General features: G+C 37.5%; 1 protein-coding gene across 17 annotated transcripts in view; it reads left to right on the top strand.

Moving 5' to 3' along the window:
- Positions 1 to 21,546, top strand: part of LOC110456708 (filamin-A-like) — a 174,767-nt gene that overhangs the window by 112,201 nt on the left and 41,020 nt on the right. For 14 of the 17 annotated variants that reach the window (XM_021507594.1, XM_021507593.1, XM_021507596.1 and 11 more), the window contains 7 exons: positions 374 to 697; positions 1,156 to 1,326; positions 1,544 to 1,667; positions 1,964 to 2,117; positions 4,843 to 5,032; positions 5,454 to 5,701; positions 14,081 to 14,113. In XM_021507594.1, the coding sequence (XP_021363269.1) occupies positions 374 to 697; positions 1,156 to 1,326; positions 1,544 to 1,667; positions 1,964 to 2,117; positions 4,843 to 5,032; positions 5,454 to 5,701; positions 14,081 to 14,113 (1,244 nt within the window). The remainder of the gene's footprint in view (positions 1 to 373; positions 698 to 1,155; positions 1,327 to 1,543; positions 1,668 to 1,963; positions 2,118 to 4,842; positions 5,033 to 5,453; positions 5,702 to 14,080; positions 14,114 to 21,546) is intronic. The other 3 variants (XM_021507597.1, XM_021507606.1, XM_021507603.1) reach the window with 1 other exon arrangement.

Here is a 21,546-nt window from a genome sequence, read left to right as displayed (position 1 = left end):
TTTAAGTTAGTTTCTCTGATATGTGCATTGATGGTCAAAGCGGGGCATAGGCGAGACATGTTAATCCAAATGGCTTGTTTATAGAAAGGTCAGTTCAGCTGTGATAAAGAACACAAAAGATGTGATTGTTTGGTTCTTGTATATGAACCAGTGGGTCGCATCTAATGTTCCTGTAGTTGTTACCAAAAAATGCGAGATCAAATCTACGAAAAGTCACTAGGAAAATGTTTACAAAAACTGAAGTCATCAAATTCAAATATGCAAAGTGAAAAAATTGCCAAATATTGCATTTAAAATTTTAATAAAAAAAAAAGAGTAGAAAAAAGTTTTAGTGTTACAGAGTGATTAACCTGATTCTTTGATTGATTGACAGGTCCAACAACCATCGATGTCACTTACGACAACATGCCGATCCCCAAGAGTCCTTTCAAGGTGAACACAGTTCCTGGAAACGACGCTAGCCGTGTCAGGGCTTACGGACCTGGACTTGAGGGTGGTTTGTCATGCGACACCCAGCAGTTCACTGTTGACGTCAAGAACGCTGGACAGGGTGGCATTGGGCTTGCCATCAATGGACCCGTAGAGGCACAGATAAACTGTAATGACAACCGCGACGGCACTCTCACTGTTGACTACCTCCCAACAAAACCCGGGGACTATGATGTGAACATCAGCTTCGCTGACCAACCTATCCCAGGTAGAGTGCAATTTTTCTGATGTCAGACTTCCCATCCTATAGAAAATGGAAACTTTACAATCTATTCTGACAACCCAGCCAACTTACAGTTGAACATACTGAAATTAGTTTTTTTTCCAAAATTTGGAAATGTGAATCAAAACTTTATATTTGCTTTTGACTCTTTAAAATATTCCTGGTTAGTGAACTTTTCATTTGGAAAATATTACAGCTATTTATATAAATGTTTCATAGTTGGCAATGTAATTCTTCTGGGTATATTTTTCATATTGATTTAGATAATGGTAAGTGGGAGTTATCTCCCCTACACTACGTTGAACACAATGCAGTATTGTGTTACTTCGGTTTCTGTTTTCCCTTAATGCATGTAAAGTTTATTTTTTACCTTTTATACAGTAACTATAAAATGGTTTGCTCCTTAGATGATATAGCTATAAGTTGTCTGCATCCCTTTCCAGGCTCACCGTTCCATGTTGGAATCAAGAACCCAGTGAACCCCGCCAAGGTCCAGTGCTACGGCCCTGGACTGGACAGCAAGGGCGTCCGCGAAGGCTCTCCAGCGACCTTCACCGTGGACACAACTGAGGCCGGAGAGGCTCCCCTGCAGGTCACTTACACTGACAACCAAGGTAATATTGACCACCGGTCAATACAAACTCATAATTAGAGAAGTTTTAAGCTGTATTTGATAAGGTTGTTTACACGAAAAAAATATCTTCTTTACGCTAGCAATTACTTGTTCAATAGAAAAGTTGCCAATTCTAACATAAAAAACATTTTGAACTTGAAATTTTGTTCAAAACATTTCTTTTAAAAATCGTATTTAACAAGTTATTGTGGTTTCAGGAAACAAACGTCCAGCAGAACTGCAACCTGTCAGTGAGGGTAAGGTCAATGCTACCTACTTCCCCCAGGAAGAGGGCAAGTGCAAGGTCGAGGTCAAGTACGCTGACCAACAGGTTCCTGGCAGGTAAGAAACTTGAAGAAAAGAAAAAAAGACATACCCACACTGAACCCTAAAGATATCAAATACCCACCTGTCAAATTAATCTTGTAAAACTGTTGTTCCTTCTACTTTCACTTTACTCAGTGAATGCTAAGTGATGTCTATATGTTTGAAACATTTAATCAATTAACACGAATTGATTTCAAGTTCATTTGTGCTTATATTAGATCAAAATATTACTGTCTTTCCGTCAACACTAGTTTGTTTTTAGAGACAGATGTACAACTACTAATGAAATAATATTTTTTTTCCCCCGACAGTCCATTTGCTATGCAAGTGCTACCGACTTGTGACCCCAACCGCGTTCTCGTCACAGGATCAGGAGTTGGACCAAATATCCACGCCAGCAAGCCAGTCACTTTCACCATCGATACCAGCGAGGCTGGTGTGGGTGACCTTGAGGTCACTGTAATGGTAAGTATCTAAATACAAACCTTGTTTCAGTAATTGATGGGTCAGTCAATAAAGTGCTTATTTTATATCTGGTTAAATAAAAGTGGATTTTTTTTTACAGATTTTTTACTATTTGTATAAGTTAATATATATTTATACATTTTTAAGTTACCTCCCTATTTCTGTAATTAGTTGCATTGTCTGTTATTCAGGAGTTTTTTTCCCCTTGACTAGCTATGAAATATTCCAATCCTGTACAGGATTTGCCTCCCCTTATTCAGTCTTTTTATAAAGTTGGTTAAAAGATTGAGCTAGTGTTTCTGCCCACATTTTAACCTAAAATTGTTTCAAATTAAGTCAGATTAACACAGAGGTGGTGACAGGGTTACCGTGTATAGTGAATGACCTTGACCTTTCACCACCTCCCTAATGATGTAAATGTTAGTAATGGTATCAGTCTCCCTATTGTCTATCACTGGTCCATCTTTCTGCCAGGGAAACAGGTTAATTCTATCACTGGTCCATCTTTCCGCCAGGGAAAGGGGTTAACTGTATCACTGGTCCATCGTTCTGCCAGGGAAATGGGTTAATTCTATCATTGGTCCATCTTTCTGCAAGGGAAAGGGGTTAACTCTAGCACTGGTCCATCTTTCTGCTAGGGAAAGGGGTTAATTCTATCATTGGTCCATCTTTCTGGCAGGGAAAGGGGTTAATTCTATCATTGGTCCATCTTTCTGCCAGTGAAAGGGGTTAATTCTATCACTTGTCCATCTTTCTGCCAGTGAAAGGGGTTAATTCTATCATTGGTCCATCTTTCTGCTAGGGAAAGGGGTTAATTCTATCACTGGTCCATCTTTCTGCCAGGGAAACAGGTTAATTCTATCACTTGTCCATCTTTCTGCCAGGGAAACAGGTTAACTCTATCACTGGTCCATCTTTCTGCCAGGGAAAGGGGTTAACTCTATCACTGGTCCATCTTTCTGCCAGGGAAACAGGTTGATTCTATCACTGGTCCATCTTTCTGCCAGGGAAACAGGTTAATTCTATCACTGGTCCATCTTTCTGCCAGGGAAAGGGGTTAATTCTATCACTGGTCCATCTTTCTGCCAGGGAAAGGGGTTAATTCTATCACTGGTCCATCTTTCTGCCAGGGAAAGGGGTTAATTCTATCACTGGTCCATCTTTCTGCCAGGGAAAGGGGTTAATTCTATCACTGGTCCATCTTTCTGCAAGGGAAAGGGGTTAATTCTATCACTGGTCCATCTTTCTGTCAGGGAAAGGGGTTAATTCTATCACTGGTCCATCTTTCTGCCAGGGAAACAGGTTAACTTTATCACTGGTCCATCTTTCTGGCAGGGAAACAGGTTAATTCTATCACTGGTCCATCTTTCTGCCAGGGAAAGGGGTTAATTCCGAAAACCATCCATCACTCGAATTCTTACGGAAACCTGTCGTAAATCACGCTCCATTTCCTAAGTAATTTTTACTCGGACCGGTTGTCAAGCTTCCCTGTAATAATGAGTTACAGAAGTGGAAACAAGGATAAAATGTTACAAAGCTTTCAAACACAGGCGGACCTCATCTCTCTCATTTTTGGCCTTAGCGGCGTAACATCACAACTGAGGCGAATGGCTCCTGCTGTTAAATTGTACACACACTGTGCATTACTTTTAAGAATGTTGGCCACGTGCCAAAGTTATGGTGTTTGATACATAGGGTTTTGTAGGGCCACATTTATTAGACAACAGCTATGGGGAGGCACGTAGCTCCGAAAGTTTCAACTACTAGAATATGGCTACTGCATTGAAAGGAAATATTGAATCACAGAAAATTATAAAAATTTGAGACTTTTCATGAATTTACACGAAAAATTAATCTCTCACAAAGAGAAAGTGAGTAACAGTAATTGAGAAAGTAGATTTTGCTATTTTTTGTCTAAAATTTGAATTATTTTTCTGTGAATGCCCCAAAATATCTGAAATATGTAGATTGAATTCAAAGAATGCTGAAGAACATTGCTATTATTTCCTCGTCCCAAGTGTACATTTGCAAAAATGTGTAATGTGCTAGAATATACACCATTAACACCGGATGAAAAACACCATTGTAATATTTGTTGGCGTCTTGTATGTAAATGGAATTACATTGGACTTGTAGGGTGATAGAATCCAGGTGGTTACAGGAAAACTTTATATGAATCGGTAAACAAATTAGTCGGGACAGAAATAGAAACACAGTGGAAAGATTTCATCAATTTGAACAGACAGATTGATAAACGTCTCATTTTTTTTTCTTTGAAACTTTAAATAAGTTAGGCTGTAACTTACGTAATGTACTTTGTAGTAACTTGGTGAACTAGCGTTTGTGTCTACGTAGGGAAACATCTGATACTGGGAAGTAGGATTAATGAGGTCAAAAGAAATTAAGAACCTCATTATTCCAGGTGTTTTGGTTTAAGTAAAAGTTTTGATTTTTTTTTTTAGATAAAATGAAACTTAGCTTTCTCTAATATAGCATCTGTTTCTTGATAATTATGAAATAATCTTGAGTTTGGATGGATAGCAAAAGCTGTAACTCCTTGATATCATTAAGCTGTATTTCGATAGTCTCGTATATTGTGAAGCAATAGTGTTGTTTTTTTAAAGATTTGTCTTTTGCACTTTCATTGTCTTTTAGAAAGAATATTGAATGATTTTATTGGTTGTGTAGCTGGTCGACTGACTCATACTTCTGTTTGCTTCCTCAGAGACCAGATGGGTCATACATCAGCCCCGTTGTCCAGGACAACGGTGACGGTACCTTCACAGTGTCCTACATCCCTGATGACCTCGGACTGTACAAGATCAACGTCAAGTTTGGAGGAAAGAACGTCCCCAACTCGCCCTTCAAGGTCAAGGCCTTGCCCACTGGAGACGCCAGCAAATGTAGAATCACAGGTGCGTTTAGCTGTGTGAAAAATTAAAAATGGAAAATGAAATCATTTTCACAATGTTATCGTGTTTAAACATTATCACAGAAATATATATATGTGGCCAGTCTCTCAGGTATCTCTACTGTGTAAAGATGCTACGATTCTATAAGAAGACCCGTTTATATTCCATGAACTATAGTTATAGTTGCAGAAAAGGCATCAGTCCTATTTAGCAAGCTTGTCTTGAACAAACCACCATTTTCTCATCCAAACAAATGAAATTACTACACAGGTATATTAATACCCTGTTTGTAGACCACCTCTGTTAAGAGACCATTCTTGAGGTTTCCATTTAATGGTCTCGTAATACAGATTTGACTGTAGTTACTGATTTGAGTTTTAAACTGACAGACATTGATTGTTGATTGAATTGATCAATGTTACAGAGGGGCTTGACAACAAATTTGTACCGATCAACAAGGAGACCGTGATTACCGTGGACGCTTCTCAGGCCGGAGATGGTAAAGTCACCTGTCGCATCCGTAGCCCAAGTGGCAACGATATTGACATCGATATCGTGGAGAACCCTGATGGTACCTTCAGCCTCCTTTTCACCCCGCAAGTTGCCGGCGCCTACACAATCAACATCAAGTTTGGCGGTCAGACAGTACCAGGTGGTGAATACGACATCCAGGTAAGAGGCATGATGGGTAATGTGGCTAGTGGAGATGTAAAAAGTAAAAGTGTTTTCATTAAAAAACATTTCAAAAGCTGCAGTTTTATTTTGTTAAAGAGAATGCTCGTTGTTTTATTTGAAGTGAATATTTTTTTCTTTATTCATTATAATTGTGAATTTGTTTATGATTTTTTTGAAAAAATTTCATCTATTTCTGTTGCGCTTTGATGGTGCTGTAAATTCTTTTCGACTCCTTTTTATTCTTTGTTGATTTACGTTGGCATGGTACCAGTGAGATGTTGCCTTGCACAAGTCTTTCCAGGGTATTAATTTAGTCCAGTGAATCCAGCCACCACTAACCCCTTTGTCCCACTATTGCCCCATTATTGAGCCAGGGATTTAGGGGACAGATTGATATATTTCTATCAAACTGAATCCTAGCGGTGTTTCGCTGGGAACAAAGGTGGCTGAATTTATTGAGACTGAACTATTGTTTTGCGTCATGGTCTGAATTTCTGTCAATGAAATTTGAACAAACATTTTTTTTTTTTTTTACTTTTAATAATATGCAAAAGAAATTAAAATAATATAACAATCCCTTCAATTTTGACAAGAGTGAGATACAAGAAGCTTTGAAAGAGATTAAGAAAACTTAAATGTGGTCTGTGAAATATCTTTACTGTAACTTGTGCTGGCAATACTCTGAACTGCACATGATTTCTGTGGTTTAAGTACGATGTTTGTGTTTGCCTGCATGTTTTGCGCTGTAAATCTATTTATTTACGTTAGAATGATGAATGTTAGTCGTAGCTAGTCATGCATCCTGTCTTGTGCATGGGTCTCAGTGTAAGCCGCAGACAACACCCGTCTGGGGCGACTGTACAATGAAATTCTGTTAAAGAGTTTCGTATAGATAGCGTTAGATAAGGCTTGGCAGGGGGAGATAGAATGAACCCCTGCATAAGCTTCCGACACTGAGAGAGTTTATTTATCATACTGGGAAGAAAACGGTCGGACATTTATTTTATTTGTTCAGTGAGATCATTAAATCAGAAAAGATAATTTGCCTGTGTTTAAGATTTGGTGTTTGTGTGTGGTTAATATTCTAGTTGTGAATTTGGCAAGTTATGAAAGAAAACAAGAAAATAATGGGTATTTTTGTCATGAAAGCATATATATGCGGTGTCGTTACGACATCAGCACGCTTGGAATCCTGTAGAAATTCCTACACAGGTCTTGTCAGTAGATGTCATCAGCTGTCTGCCTGAACCTCCTTACTTTCCTCTTCCTGTCTGACAGAAAACAAGATCAATTTGTCGGTGAGTTCGGTATTGGTTGGAATTTTGTGAATGTGGTCAGACGTTTGGACCGTGTGTGTACTGCGGAACATATCGGCGGCGGCGGGGTTTATTGTGTTCATCCTGTATTTAGCAACAGTAGGAAGTTCCTGCATTGCACTTGTAGATAAAACAACACTGTCGATCTTATCAGCAGTTAGTCTGTTTTGGAGTTAGATTCCTCATTCATGATCAGCTGTAAATTTGTGTCTTCCACTAAGAATTCTTAGAGATACTACAGAAAGGAGGAATTTTACATTGCCTAATTTCCTAGAAACCTGGTAATTCTGACGTTGGGGTTCATTAGCTGTGTAGTTCTCTGGTACAATTGATAGACTTGGAGCTCAGAGATTAGGCATGTTTTTGTCTTGATTAAATCCTATCTCCCCTGTGAATTGGAGGTACCTTTTCTTTGATTGAATTATTCCGTTATGAGAATGAAGGATGAATTGATTTTGGTAAATCTGTCTAATTCTAAGTTCAAATAAATCCATCATTATGGGAGTTAAGAGTGAAGGATTTTTTTTGTGGAGGTAGAAATTCCAAGGTATTAATCTTGTACAGGGCAACATAATCAGATCTCGGGCAGAGAAAGGAAACACTATAGCACAGCATTTTAAATGTCGGAGAAAACCATCTTGTTACGTTAAAAGCATTCTTTTTTTTCTCTCCTAAAAAATCTGGAATTTCTTAAGGTAATCTTTTTCATTGGTTAATTGACTATCTTTGTGAACTTACAAACTTGTCTGATTATAGGGTAGTGTTTATGATCTACAAATGAAATTTTATCTGGTAATACCAAGGCTTCTATCCTCCAGTGCTCTCTGTAATACCGGGTGTTAATGTTTGGTTATGTGAGTTATGCTTGGAGGGAAATGACGGACTCGCTTCTGATGAAGACAAGATGGTATAATCGTGTATATTTCAAACTTAAACAGTATGATTCACCCACATCTGTGCACATGTCCCCTTCTAAAAGTGCACAGGCGATTCAAACCATATGGAAATCTGGAGGTCTAAGGTCACATTAAAAGCTGTGATAATAATTGAAACTTTTGAAAAGGAACATTACTATGGAGATTAAGTATAGATACAAAGTTAATTTAAGGAGGATTAAGAAGTGTTATGTATGCAGAATGGGCGTCCAAAAATCAGAAAATTACCCAATAGTTCCGCAATGTAATATTTGAGGAGAACATGGAACATTTAGCTCAAGCATACCCAGCTGTATAGGAAGAAGTGCTGTATTCCAGGTGCATGTGGAAAGTTGAAAATCAATGGAAGCTGTGAGAACTTATGTCTAATCCCTTTAATTGGTATTAGTAAATAAAATCAGTTGGAATATTTTTTTATGTTTCGATAGGACTCTCTGGGTAATAGTCATAAAGAAATTGATTTGTTGGTTATGACTTAGGTGTACCTTGCTGAGAAATGCCTGTGTAACCAACATATGTAGTCTTTATTCAAAGAAACTTTTTGTAGTTGTTTAAAGTTTGCTAGATTGCCTTGAAATTTGTTTCCATGGCAACAAAATGGCTATAAATGCCAGCGTTTTAGGGTTAATTTCTGTCTAAAATTTATTGCACTCACATTTTTTTCCCCCTTTGTTTACTCATTGATGTGAATTTCTCCCAGGTTTTTCGTGTCCATTTTCATTCATAGCATAGCGTAAAGAGTTATGTCTGCAAAGTAAGATGATTGTAAGTGGTACTTGGGTTAAGGGGCAATAACTCACCAAACCAACACAAGTTTACCTCACAATCGCATTGTGTGGGAACACTGGATTTCTTTATATCAGTTGTATCTATACTATAGCAGTCATCTGGTCTTACAGAAATCATTTTGGCACAATTTGGCCTGATGATTTATTTCTGTCGAAAGATTGAACATAGAATTATAAGCACACTCTGATCTTCAACTGTTTTCCTCTAAACAGTGTGTATGGAATTATAAGCACACTGAGGCCTTTTTAACTGTTTTCCTCATAAGAGTGAACACAGAATTACAAGAACTCTCTGGCCTAGAACTGTTTTCCTCGTAAGAGTGAACAAAGAATTACAAGAACTCTCTGGCCTAAAACTGTTTTCGTCGGAAATGATGTACAAATAATATATGTGTTTAACAATGACAGTTGGCACCAGCCCTGATCACGTGAATAATGGAAGCAGGGGGCCATCTATTATATTGTATCATGAATTCCTGTCCAAATGTCAGTTTTTCTATTTTTATATAACCTAGATAATGCCCCCCACAACTCTGTTGTTTGACTGAGCTCCAAACGATTTCACAAGTTTTGGATACTGGCTTCCATTTCCTGCTAAATTCCAGACATAGTTGTTGCACATTCTTAGACTTGGTTGCTATGCAGAAGCCACAGTTACTTAGACTCAAGTAGTAATCTTGATAGATTCTATTTTCCCTTGGTCTTTAACCTTTTTAACAGTTGAAATTGTTCAAAATAGAAGATGTATCTATTATTAAGGCCTCAAGGATCGACAAACATCAATAATACTTATAACATCTGCTATATGTGGTGTATCAAGCTAAATCCTTCTCATACACGGCAAGTCAATATCTAGTTGGTGGTAATCCTAAAATTTGGGGACCGATACAAGCTTGCTGATTTTAAAGAAATCAGTTTCAAATGTTGGTCTGTAGAAAATAAGAAAATTCTTAAGAAATCCAGATGTTATCTCTTCACTTGCTCATCATATCATTTCTTGTAAACCAACAAGTTAAGATGTAGGCAAATAATACTTTTACTTAAAAGTGTCTTAAGAATACAAATATCCGACTTGTTGTTATTTTCTTAAAACCAAACAACTTTGGCGTTGATTCAGCGATGAACAGCTTTCTGAACTTGTGTCTAGTGACTGAGATTACTCTGCTATCTTATCTCCAGTGCATATCTATTGAGAAGCTTTTTTTGAACCTTGACATATTATTCCATTAAGGGCATCGATGTTACGCTGTTCAGGATAATTTCATCATGTCTTTGCGGAGTGGGGAGTTCAGAACAGCTGTTGCTGCTGGTATTGGGATGCTGAAGGGATGTGTGAACATCTCCTCAACATTTTAATTACATGTCAATATGGCGAGTTAGATGGTTCTGTTAGAAGAAAAAAAATCTAATTGAAAGTAGAAGTAAAACCTACAAGTTGGATAGGTTTGGGTCATCGTTACTGGGGGAATGACGACAACTGCTTCCTGTTCCTGACGAGTTCAGGCTGTCTCTCCTGGTGGAAGACGGCTTTTTCCTTCCTGTAAATGAATTTACTTTGGTGAATTCAAAATAATTATTAGACAGGTTATATTAACATGTGATTGCTCAATTATAAATCTGTATATTTTTGTGTAAGTTAAGATCATATAATGGTTTTACCATAGCAACCTGAGTTTAAAAATAGTAAGCTTTTTATTAGTTTATAATTAATCTGTGACTTTCCATGGGGGTTTGTTTGTTTTTAGTCGGTTAAAGAAAATCTATTAAAGTATTGGTTATATTTTGGCAGAATTATTTCATCCAGTGTAGACTGATGTAATTGCTAAGTATTCTATTTTTATTAGTAACAGTAAAAATATTTTCAGAATAAAAACAAACTTTGTCTAACAATTTTCTTCAAGTTAGATTCAGGTTAATTCCATAGTAAAAACAGATTTAAGAAATCTGATAAAAATAAAATTCTCTCAATTTTGAGCAATATGGTTGCTGACACAAGATTGAGTGCAGATCTTTTTTTCTGTTTCTGACTTCAGAGGAATTAAAAGAAAAAAAGTTTAAAGCAAATTAAAAGATATTATTGTCATAAAAATGTCAGAACATAAAAAACCCAGGTTATGTGTTTTTCTGTCAATTTATTTTTTCTTTAAAGCTGTTGCCATGACAACACACCTAACTCAGAGTTTCTTTATGGATTTCGTGAGAGAAGGTTGGAGTGGTTCGTCTTTAAAAAACCTCCCAGGTTAATCTGTTAGCAATAGTTTGTAAATCTGTTTTGACAACTGCTTGAGGAAACGAAAGCTATTAGAGCGAGATGAACTGAAATTGTCGTGAGCAGTTATCGCCGAGTTTGTAAACATTTTCTGATTTATCCAAAGTTGAGATCAAGGAAACAAGCCAAGAATTTTGTTGAAGCTCATCACGGTCGATAAAAAGCTTTTGCAGACATGGTTTTGGCAGCAAATCGTGTGCACATTGAGTCAGGTGTGATGTAATTTGGTTACAAATATTCACCGAAACATTGGCTCAACAAGGAAAGCAAGGAATGTTATCTTAGGAATTTTGAAGAAATTTCACTATTTGAGATTCTGTTCGTAAAATGAATGAAGAAGCAAAGAAACCCTCTTCTACCGGTAAATATCCTTAACTATTTATTTTAAAAAAAACAGGATGAAAAAGTTTGTGGAAGGAAATGGAGTGAATTGATGTAGATTGTTTAGATTTTGTGGTTTAGTGTTTCACTTACCTGAAGTGGGTACTTGTCTAGCAGTGAATCTAAAGGATGTGGAAGATTCCTGGAATTTCAGAGGTTTCACTTGATGCATTTTCAAACGTTTTACTGAAATATAACCATTTTATACTTCATTTTGTCAAAAATAATTACCTATTTTATATGGAAAACTTGAAAAACAGGAGATGGCCATTTGGGTATGCACAGTTGTGCCAAATGAATAAGACATAAGCAGAATTTCAAGAAATTTGAAAAACATAAAATTGTGTTGCTGCCTTGTTGATTTGAAGAGAAAATGGAATTCATGTGATGATGTCTAAAGGAACCTAGATTTTATCACTAAAACATGTAACAAGCTGTTATAATGGACACTAATAAACTCTCCTTATTGTCCAAGGTTTGGTTGTGCAAGCATAATGTTCTACTTTTCAATATTTCATATTATATGTATATATATATAAACAACCTGGTAGGCTATTCTAGAGATTTGTATCAAGAATTATCTTCAAATCTACAGAACAGACCTCTTTTTCTCTAGGCTAACAGCTGATAAAGGATTTCTGAAGGATTAACAGCTAAAACATATACATAAAGTATGGTACCCCCCCACCTCCCACCCCCACCCTTAACTTATCTCCCTCTAGGTTTGCCTAAGCCACCTAATACAGCACGATACATAAACTCCACCGATTTTCCTAGACTCTTGAGAGATTTCAACTCTTCAGCATAAATAGCAACATAATGGAAAGAATTTCTGGAAAACCTTCAGCAATTATTTGTGATGCTTTATTTTCTCACAGATAGTTTTTGGCAATTAATGATTCACCAGGAAAAACTTCTATTTCGTGAAATCCAGATAGGTGTGCTGTTGCAAAATAAATTGAATTTGCAAAATGACAAGCTAGAAAATGTGTTTTATCATATTTTTTTTTTTTACCAAAAGCCTTCATAAAGATATTATATAAGTTCTGTGTTTTTCTGATACACCGGAAATCTTCAAGTCTAAAAGCAATTTAAGGAGGACTCAATTAGAAGGTGCAGCACAAGCTCCTCATTATCAAATTATGACCCATTTGTTGTATACTTTACTAATGACAATTGGCATGTGTGTTGTGCCAATTTCCGCTCGGACTGTACACACAATGCAAGTTACCGATGCTCCTACGCAATCTCCGGAATCAGAAAAAGGAGATAACTGTGGTTCATAAGAGGAAGAAGTTTTGTCGAATCATGTATATATTTCAAACTTTAATACCTGTCTAATCTCATAACAGGTCACATCGCTAAGAGATATGTAACATCGCTAAGAGATATGTAACATCGCTAAGAGATATGCACCAAAGTTTCTGCTCCTTATTTTCCAGAACCAAGTCAGAATTTTTGACTGATTTTTTGTTTCCGTCTTGGCTCACAGCGTTTTTATCATCAGGTCTGTGTCTAAATCTTTCTGGAATAAGACGGCATTGTCTGTCGGCAAATATGTTAATTTTGTGTTTAGATTGAGAAGATGGTTGGCAGCTGCTGCCACGGTTACTGATGCGAGCTCTTCAGTCAAAAGAGGTGATTGAGATACTACATTAAACCACAACTAAACGGAGGGGGTGTTTTCTGAAAGCTACTCTCTGGCTGGTGTAGGCCTGTAGCATCAGAACCAACCGCCTAACATGGATCATATCCTGCACTTATCCTATATTGTCATCGCCAGGGGAGATAAACTTGATAACGTTACAACTAGAGTATATTCTGTATGCGTATAAATACTATATTTACCGAGGCAGTAGATGGCTGTTATAAAATTTCTCAATGTTAAAGTTCTTGGATGGTTTATGGGCTATGGAAATTTTAAACATTTTGTTCAATTTTGATAACAAGAGATTAGCTTGTATAAGATGATTTCATTAAAAGATGCACTGTATTACCCAAATTGAATTGACGTTTGATTATCTGTGTTAAGGTGCGGCTTTTGATTTAATGTTGGAGACGGTTGAAATTTGTGTCTGTTTTACGTCTGAATTGTGTCTATCAAAAAGTCTGTCTTTTCTGCCAAGTAATTTATAATGGCTCCTGGCTCATGCTATTTTCATCTGAATTTTATCTCTTATTATGTTATAATGCCTGCACCTCCAGTATATAGGAAAAATCTGCATTTTCAAACAAGTAATATTATCAATTTAATCGTTGCCGTGGCAACAAGTTCAAAATGGCTGTCATAGGTGATTTATGAATGAGGTAAATTGACTCAACATGTCTATCTGCATGTTGATGGGTGAGAAATTAACCTACACTATAAAATGATGATTATTTCGATGATAGCCAGCATGACCTGTATCATCGTAGAAAATTGGTCAGTGCAACGGAATAGGAGCATGAAAGTACAAACCTGGGGAACATCTCAGCATGAAAGTACAAACCTGGGGAACATCTCAGCATGAATGTACAAACTAAGGGGAAATCTCAGCATGTGCAAACTGCCTATCATATAAACATATATATATATATATACACATACAAACCTATATTTGTAGTAGCTAGCTGTCTCTACAGAATAAGCAAAGTCATAGATTTATTTTAGTACATTTTTTACACTTTTCTTTTTTTCCCAAAAAAAGGTCACGACCAATTCATGTGATTGGCGGAATATGGTAAGAAATTGTTATTTTTATTTTTATTTTGTAGATTTCAAGTAAAATTTGAAACATATACTTAACTAGGTTTTTAACCAATCACACATGCTTATTCATATCACATAATGTGTGAGATTTGCCATCACTGCTGTCACATATACTAAGAACCAACTATAAAACTGTAATATTAGAGAACTTATAACATTTAGTACAGTAAGCCTCTAGTGTGCATGCCAAAAAGTCACTAGCTATTTATATACAGTGAAATGACAATTGATACAAGCTGCCCAAGTGAAATTTTATCTCAGTGAAGTCTAATAAAAATGTGTCTGGTCATTTTTCCAAATTAATACCTTTTTTTTTTAGAATTTTGAGGCTATTGTTATACCAACCAAAACTGAAAGGAATGCTCCATAATTTCTGTTCTGAGCAATTCAAAGGCATCAATGGCCATTGTGATCTGAACATTTGTTATTCGGCGATTTGTATTAATTTTGTCTCTAGATTTAAAAAATTAAGTAAATTTTTCTATTCAGGGTTAGTGTTGTATCATTGATAACTTAATTTTGAAAAAGTTGAATGATTTCTTTCCTTACATGTAGTTTTCAGAAATTCAGAATAGAAGGAAAATTCAAATTTTTGGTCCATTGTTCAAAGGTTTTGCCATTTTTGAATAAAACAAAACCCACTAACTTTCAGTTATATTTGAAAATAGTTTTTTAGCATATACATAGCTGTATCCGTTATTACTTTCTTTCTTTCTTTTAAGTTTTCGTCTACTTGAAAAAAATACTTTTAGTTGTTCAGGAGTTTGTGAGTAGTAGTTACTGCAGTGTTACATCACCAAGAAGTTGACCTTGGTAACCAAGGTGATCTAGAGGTCATAGAAATATCAGCCTGAAAGCATGTGTGGCGCCGATCCTCTAAAGGTTTAGGTTGAAAAGCAGGTTAATGGCTAAAAGGTTGCGAAATAAGTTTCACTAAAAGCAGACAGAAAAAAACGGAGATCACGCTTTACCGATAAAACAGAATAACCTTCCTGATTTCTATCAGATTTCGGAATGAAAGGCTGTTAGATATTTGTTTATTGCCAATCAAATAACACCAAGGTCACAAGATCTACCTATCAATAACACAGTGTAATAATAGGTCGAGGTTTATAGCTATATTTAAGGATGAAAGGCTGTGGAATATGTTACTGTAAGATATAAGAAGTTTCACACCATTTTTATGCCTATTTTTTCCCTATTTGCCCCCCCAAGATGTCTACCAGTTTTAATTCCCCGTAAAATGGGTTTGAGTTACGAGGCAGGTTTATCTGTTCTAAGAGACCTCGAAGTGTACCAGTGCAGGTAAATTAGGGGCCTTCAGGTGGATTAGGCATCTACATGTAGATTAGGGGCCTAATTAAGGTAGATACTAGGGCAGGGGATTACTTTCTCACTAAACATTCATTCCTCTCAACTGCTACAATTGAGCTCATCTAAAATTTACAGGCATTTTATCATAACCTTATGTCTAGAAATTACATCTGGAGCCTCGAACAGCAGAATTTGAATGCAAAAACTTAATATAATCGGGGGAAAAGTTGTGTCTAAGCGAAATTAATACATGTGTTCGTTACAGAAGATTAGGAGCAGTATCTTCCTCGAATATTATTATTAACTTGGGAGTTTGTTGTTTATACTCCAAATAATTACATAAGTTTGATAACAGACGTGATTACCAAATTCCGCGTGTAATTTATCCCAGATTCTGAAGTTTCAAATGGGGGAGAATTCACTGGAAGTTTTGAATTAGTGAAAGATTTGCAGAGGTTCTGACATATTAGTGTTGGGTTTAGCATGTAATTTCCAGTCTTAGTTTCGTATCATTAACGAAGATCTCTCTGTCTTTATATTAAGCAGACTGAAGATTCAATTCTGGTTTCTGTCGCAGACAAACGAACATTGTTTTGGTGAAAAGAAGCCTGGATATTGCATTGGACATAGATTTATTTTCTTAATCATTGATTTTTTGTTTGAAAATGAACAAAAGAAACATGATAGTGCTCTCTGCAAGGTTTCGTAATGTTGAAACTATGACCAGACCATAAACATAATCTAATTGCCTCATCTGCAATTACAAACAAATGGCTAACTTTGTAAATAGGCATCAGAAGAAAGCCTATAAATGAATGGCTTTTGTTAGAAGTGATCCACTCAAGATGGTCTTTAATTTGTCTGTGCCCCGTAGATCAAACGCGAAAAATTGCTGTTGAATTAAACAGCATCTGTCTGTATTCTCTGATTTTATATAGCACAAAACATCCTCTGATACCGTTATCTGTGGAAAATAAAACAGAAAGTGTAACAATGAAAATGGACAACAAATGGAGGTCATTTTCTTATATAAGGGTCAACACACCTAGACTTTGTAGTAAATCTAATAGTTAATCAAATTTAGATATTAACATTTAGTTTTATATTAAATGTTATTTGCTAATCTGTGACGAAATGGATTACGATAAATTTGTTTCCATTGATTCCTCATTTACATGCATTTTCATCATTTGCATATTTTTCTCATTAGCATAATTTTGGTAATTTGCATATTTATCTCATTTACATATTTATTTCATTTGCATACTCTAATTTGCATATCTAGCTTTAAATCTTTATTAGGTGTAACCTAAAAGATGAAATCGTATCTTCAAAGGAAATAATTTAACTTATCATGATAGCGTATATTGTAAAGAGGAAAGCCATTTGACAGCTGATGCAGTGTATCCTTGGTAAATTCTCAAATACCTCATCCTCAAAAAGTTTTGTGCCAAACTACTATAAGCTAAGTACTTCACACTGGAGTATTTGTTTGCGATATCATCTATTATGTAGAAACATGGTTCATAAATAAACAAATTCTCACCTATAAAAGGGGTAATTTAGGAAAAGTACATGTGGTTGTGATTGATGTTTTAAAAAAGTAAAACTTGTTTTCCCGAGAAATCACAGCCAGCCCTGTAGGTTATTGGGGATGTGTATGTAGGGCTTCGGGATAAGTCACAGCCAGCCCTGTAGGTTATTGGGGATGTATATGTAGGGCTCCAGGATAAATCACAGCCAGTCCTGTAGGTTATTGGGGATGGGTATGTAGGGCTTCAGGATAAATCACAGCCAGTCCTGTAGGTTATTGGGGGTGTGTATGTAGGGCTTCAGGATAAGTCCCAGCCAGTCCTGTAGGTTATTGGGGATGGGTATGTAGGGCTTCAGGAAAAGTCATAGCCAGCCCTGTAGGTTATTGGGGAAGTGTATGTAGGGCTCCAGGATAAATCACAGCCAGTCCTGTAGGTTATTGGGGGTGTGTATGTAGGGCTCCAGGATAAATCACAGCCAGGCCTGTAGGTTATTGGGGATGTGTATGTGGGGCTTCAGGATAAATCATAGCCAGCCCTGTAGGTTATTGGGGATGTATATGTAGGGCTCCAGGATAAATCACAGCCAGTCCTGTAGGTTATTGGGGATGTGCATGTAGGGCTTCAGGAAAAGTCATAGCCAGCCCTGTAGGTTATTGGGGAAGTGTATGTAGGGCTCCAGGATAAATCACAGCCAGGCCTGTAGGTTATTGGGGATGTGTATGTGGGGCTTCAGGATAAATCATAGCCAGCCCTGTAGGTTATTGGGGGTGTGTATGTAGGGCTTCAGGATAAGTCTCAGCCAGCCCTGTAGGTTGTTTGGGATGTGTATGTAGGGCTTCAGGATAAATCACAGCCAGCCCTGGAGGTTATTGGGGATGTGTATGTAGGGCTCCGGGATAAATCACAGCCCGCCCTGTAGGTTATTGGGGATGTGTATGTAGTGCTCCAGGATAAATCACAGCCAGCCCTCTAGGTTATTGGGGATGTGTATGTAGGGCTTAAGGATAAGTCACAGCCAGTCCTGTAGGTTATTTGGGATGTGTATGTAGCGCTCCAGGATAAATCACAGCCAGCCCTTTAGGTTATTGGGGATGTGTATGTAGGGCTCCGGGATAAATCACAGCCCGCCCTGTAGGTTATTGGGGATGTGTATGTGGGGCTTCAGGATAAATCATAGCCAGCCCTGTAGGTTATTGGGGGTGTGTATGTAGGGCTCCAGGATAAATCACAGCCAGCCCTCTAGGTTATTGGGGATGTGTATGTAGGGCTCCAGGATACATCACAGCCAGCCCTGTAGGTTATTGGGGATCTGTATGTAGGGCTCCAGGATAAATCACAGCCAGTCCTGTAGGTTATTGGGGATGTGTATGTAGGGCTTCAGGAAAAGTCATAGCCAGCCCTGTAGGTTATTGGGGATGTGTATGTAGGGCTCCAGGATAAATCACAGCCAGTCCTGTAGGTTATTGGGGATGTGGATGTAGGGCTTCAGGACAAGTCATAGCCAGCCCTGTAGGTTATTGGGGATGGGTATGTAGGGCTTCAGGATAAATCACAGCCAGCCCTGTAGGTTATTGGGGATGTGTATGTAGGGCTTCAGGATAGGTCACAGCCAGTCCTGTAGGTTATTGGGGATGGGTATGTAGGGCTTCAGGATAAATCACAGCCAGTCCTGTAGGTTATTGGGGATGTGTATGTAGGGCTCCAGTACCAGTAGTTTAGGGGTCAGATACAAGGGCTAGTCCTTTATGTTGTGTTGGTGCCTAATGCTTTATATCAGGATGTTTCCAGCTCCCTCTCTATAGCACATACTGTGTACGAGCAAGCACCAGTCATCGATATAGGCTGGATGTGATATCTAACTTTCAACCAGCCTTAACTAAACAAAAAACCACAAATTACGGAAACCCAAACAGCTCTGCTTGACTACAACACAGAACCACGCATATAATGTAATAACCTTTGACGGGATGAAACGGCTCATGTAACTTCCCTTACAACTCTGATATATAGTTTGTGCTGATATGCATGGAAAGATGAAGTTGTCAGTTTTGGTGATGAAGGGTTGGTATTGACTATTGATAGATGTATTCATTCTGTAGAAATTCATTCATCTCATTCTGTTCTATCGCTATGGCGACATTGTCATGTTTGTGGATGAGTTTCTTGACAGTAAGATGAAAGCTCATCTGATGTTGTTTCATTGCGATTTCTCTAATACACAGTAATAAAACTTTTCATTAGCCATTTCTCCCTCTAATATGTCTTGTATCGCCATTATTGTGCTCATCGTAACCATCCTCCTGCTCATAGAAACCATCCCCCTGGTTAATGGTTGTGCTGGAGACTGATGAGAGGAGCAGAGGGAGCTACCTAGATCCTAGTGTAGATATAACCTCAGATAATCCCTGTTGCCCCTCCCAGATAATCGATGCTCCCCACCTAAATCATCACTTTCTGCCCACTGCTTTTTCCTGCACTGACTACTTGGTTATCATCCTTTTCCTCCTCCTTAAAACTGTCTCCACTCCCCCCTCTGGCTGCCCCCCTCCCCCTAACCTGTCTCCCCCCTTCGGCTCCTCTCCTTCCCCTCCAGTTGCCTCCCCTCTGTCTGCCTGTGAGCATCAGCACTAGGCCCTGTGGATAGATTACACTTCTGATAAGAAATTCCTACTGACTAAAATGGACAACAATTTTGAAGTTATGAGATAAACAGAAACTCCTCCAATCAGAAGTCTCCTATGGCCCACCTCTCCGATAGAGCCTCTCTCTCACTGGGTAACGTAGGGGAAACAGAATTTCCGTGCAAAGTGCAATAATTGTAAGTGTACTACCATCACTACACTCCTAAAGTTTTCTGGGCCTGTAATAGTTTATAACGGTGAAACCTGTGTAACAGCTACTGGATGTGTTAACACTGGTTGTAAGATCAGTAAGGTAATATATATATATATTTATAACTGGTTATAATTTGTATATACCAATGTTTATTACTGTTTCAAAACAATTGGTTATCATTTCTTATCAATGTTATTATTTTGATTTGAGATATAAACATGTTTTTTTTTAATTTTGAAATTTAAAAATTCTTCATCCTTTTCATTGTTAGAAATGTGTAGTCTAAACATATAGATCATTGGATAGAAAACCGCCTTTGAGCGTTGATGGACAAACAGGTTAAATATGATTAGAATTTAGTTTTGAAGTTGTGCGATTGTGTTCAAATTAATGTAGTAACAGTAATTACAACTAACTTGGTTGTAATTAGGTCAAAATTGCCACAAAAATGATGACTTGAGTTTGTTTGGAAATGTTAAACGATTCTGTCTGTATTGTGTGGTATAGACAATAATACATATATGATGTTGAATTAATGTCTGTTTTCACCTGTTAAATTTAAAACCTGAAGACATCGTAATTTTACTTGGGATACTACCATCAGGTACCATTAATTATGGGCCAAGGTCGTCTGATCGTGCTTGTTCATTCCGGGTCATTTTGGAGCGGTAGATAGCCATCCAGCTCCCCACTGTGATGGTTTGGGAGAAACTTCGGAATATAAATAAATGGGTGCGGAGTTAGTTTGTTGTACCAACAGGAACGTGATTTCGTCTGGTGGTGCTGACTTTTGAGTTAAGGTGTATGAGTGTTTGGTGGAAGGTGTTCTCTCCACAGCTGCTATACTCCAGGACAATACTGTACCGTGAGCTGTGGTTGGTTGGTTTTACCCGGGGAGTTAGTCCAAAGGTTCCGTTCCAGAGTGTTAGAGAGTAGGGATCAACAGCAGGAAACAGACTAGGGATTCCATTATCACAGTCAATCTACCTCCTCTGGGTTAATTAAGTAGAAGTTTAGGTAAGTAAATCTCTATGGGTCGTTAATCTATTGGATGTCGGTAAAACTTTCGCCGTACATCATCAGGGTAACTAGATAAATACCTTCTGCTGTCATCAGGAGTCTAAAGTAACGTCAACTATTTCTTTTTGAAACTGTTCGTTCAGACCATGTATTTTCAGGCAGAGTATTCACATTGTCAAGAGTATTTTATTATGAAAAGTTTTACTTTTATCTCGGTGCCCTTAAAAGTACTGAATGGGTCAAATTTAATCTTTTGCACACCAATAACATCATTATAGACATCTGAAAAATATACAGGTGGGTGGAGGGGAAAGACAGGTGATCCTCTGGCATTGTTCTGAAAATTGGATTTTTTCTGAAAAGTGGGATGTAAGTTGTAGAAGTGATTCTGATGATTCTGATATAAAAAAAACCAAGGTCAGACAGAGCTGTGTGTCCAACACAAGAACGCTGATTAACAAGGCTAAAGTTTATACGCTACTGTCTACACTTGACAGACGTAGAAGGTTTGAAGCATTCAAGGCAGGCAGATCAAAGAATCTTGTATACATTAACAGAAAAAGGTTCCAATTAGTTTTGTAAGACCTGTTTTCACCACATCTAAGGAAAGAGGTGCCGCTAGTCGAAAGGTACGCTAGTCGAAAGGTACACTTGTGCAGGCTACAAGTTTGAAAACCCCTAAACATTAATTGCGACCTGA

The sequence above is a fragment of the Mizuhopecten yessoensis genome, unplaced genomic scaffold, assembly GCF_002113885.1.
Source record: "Mizuhopecten yessoensis strain PY_sf001 unplaced genomic scaffold, ASM211388v2 scaffold8839.1, whole genome shotgun sequence".
NCBI classification, from domain to species: Eukaryota; Metazoa; Mollusca; class Bivalvia; order Pectinida; family Pectinidae; genus Mizuhopecten; species Mizuhopecten yessoensis.
The sequence above is the reverse complement of the archived record's forward strand: the minus strand, read 5'-3'. Positions and strand labels throughout refer to the sequence as shown.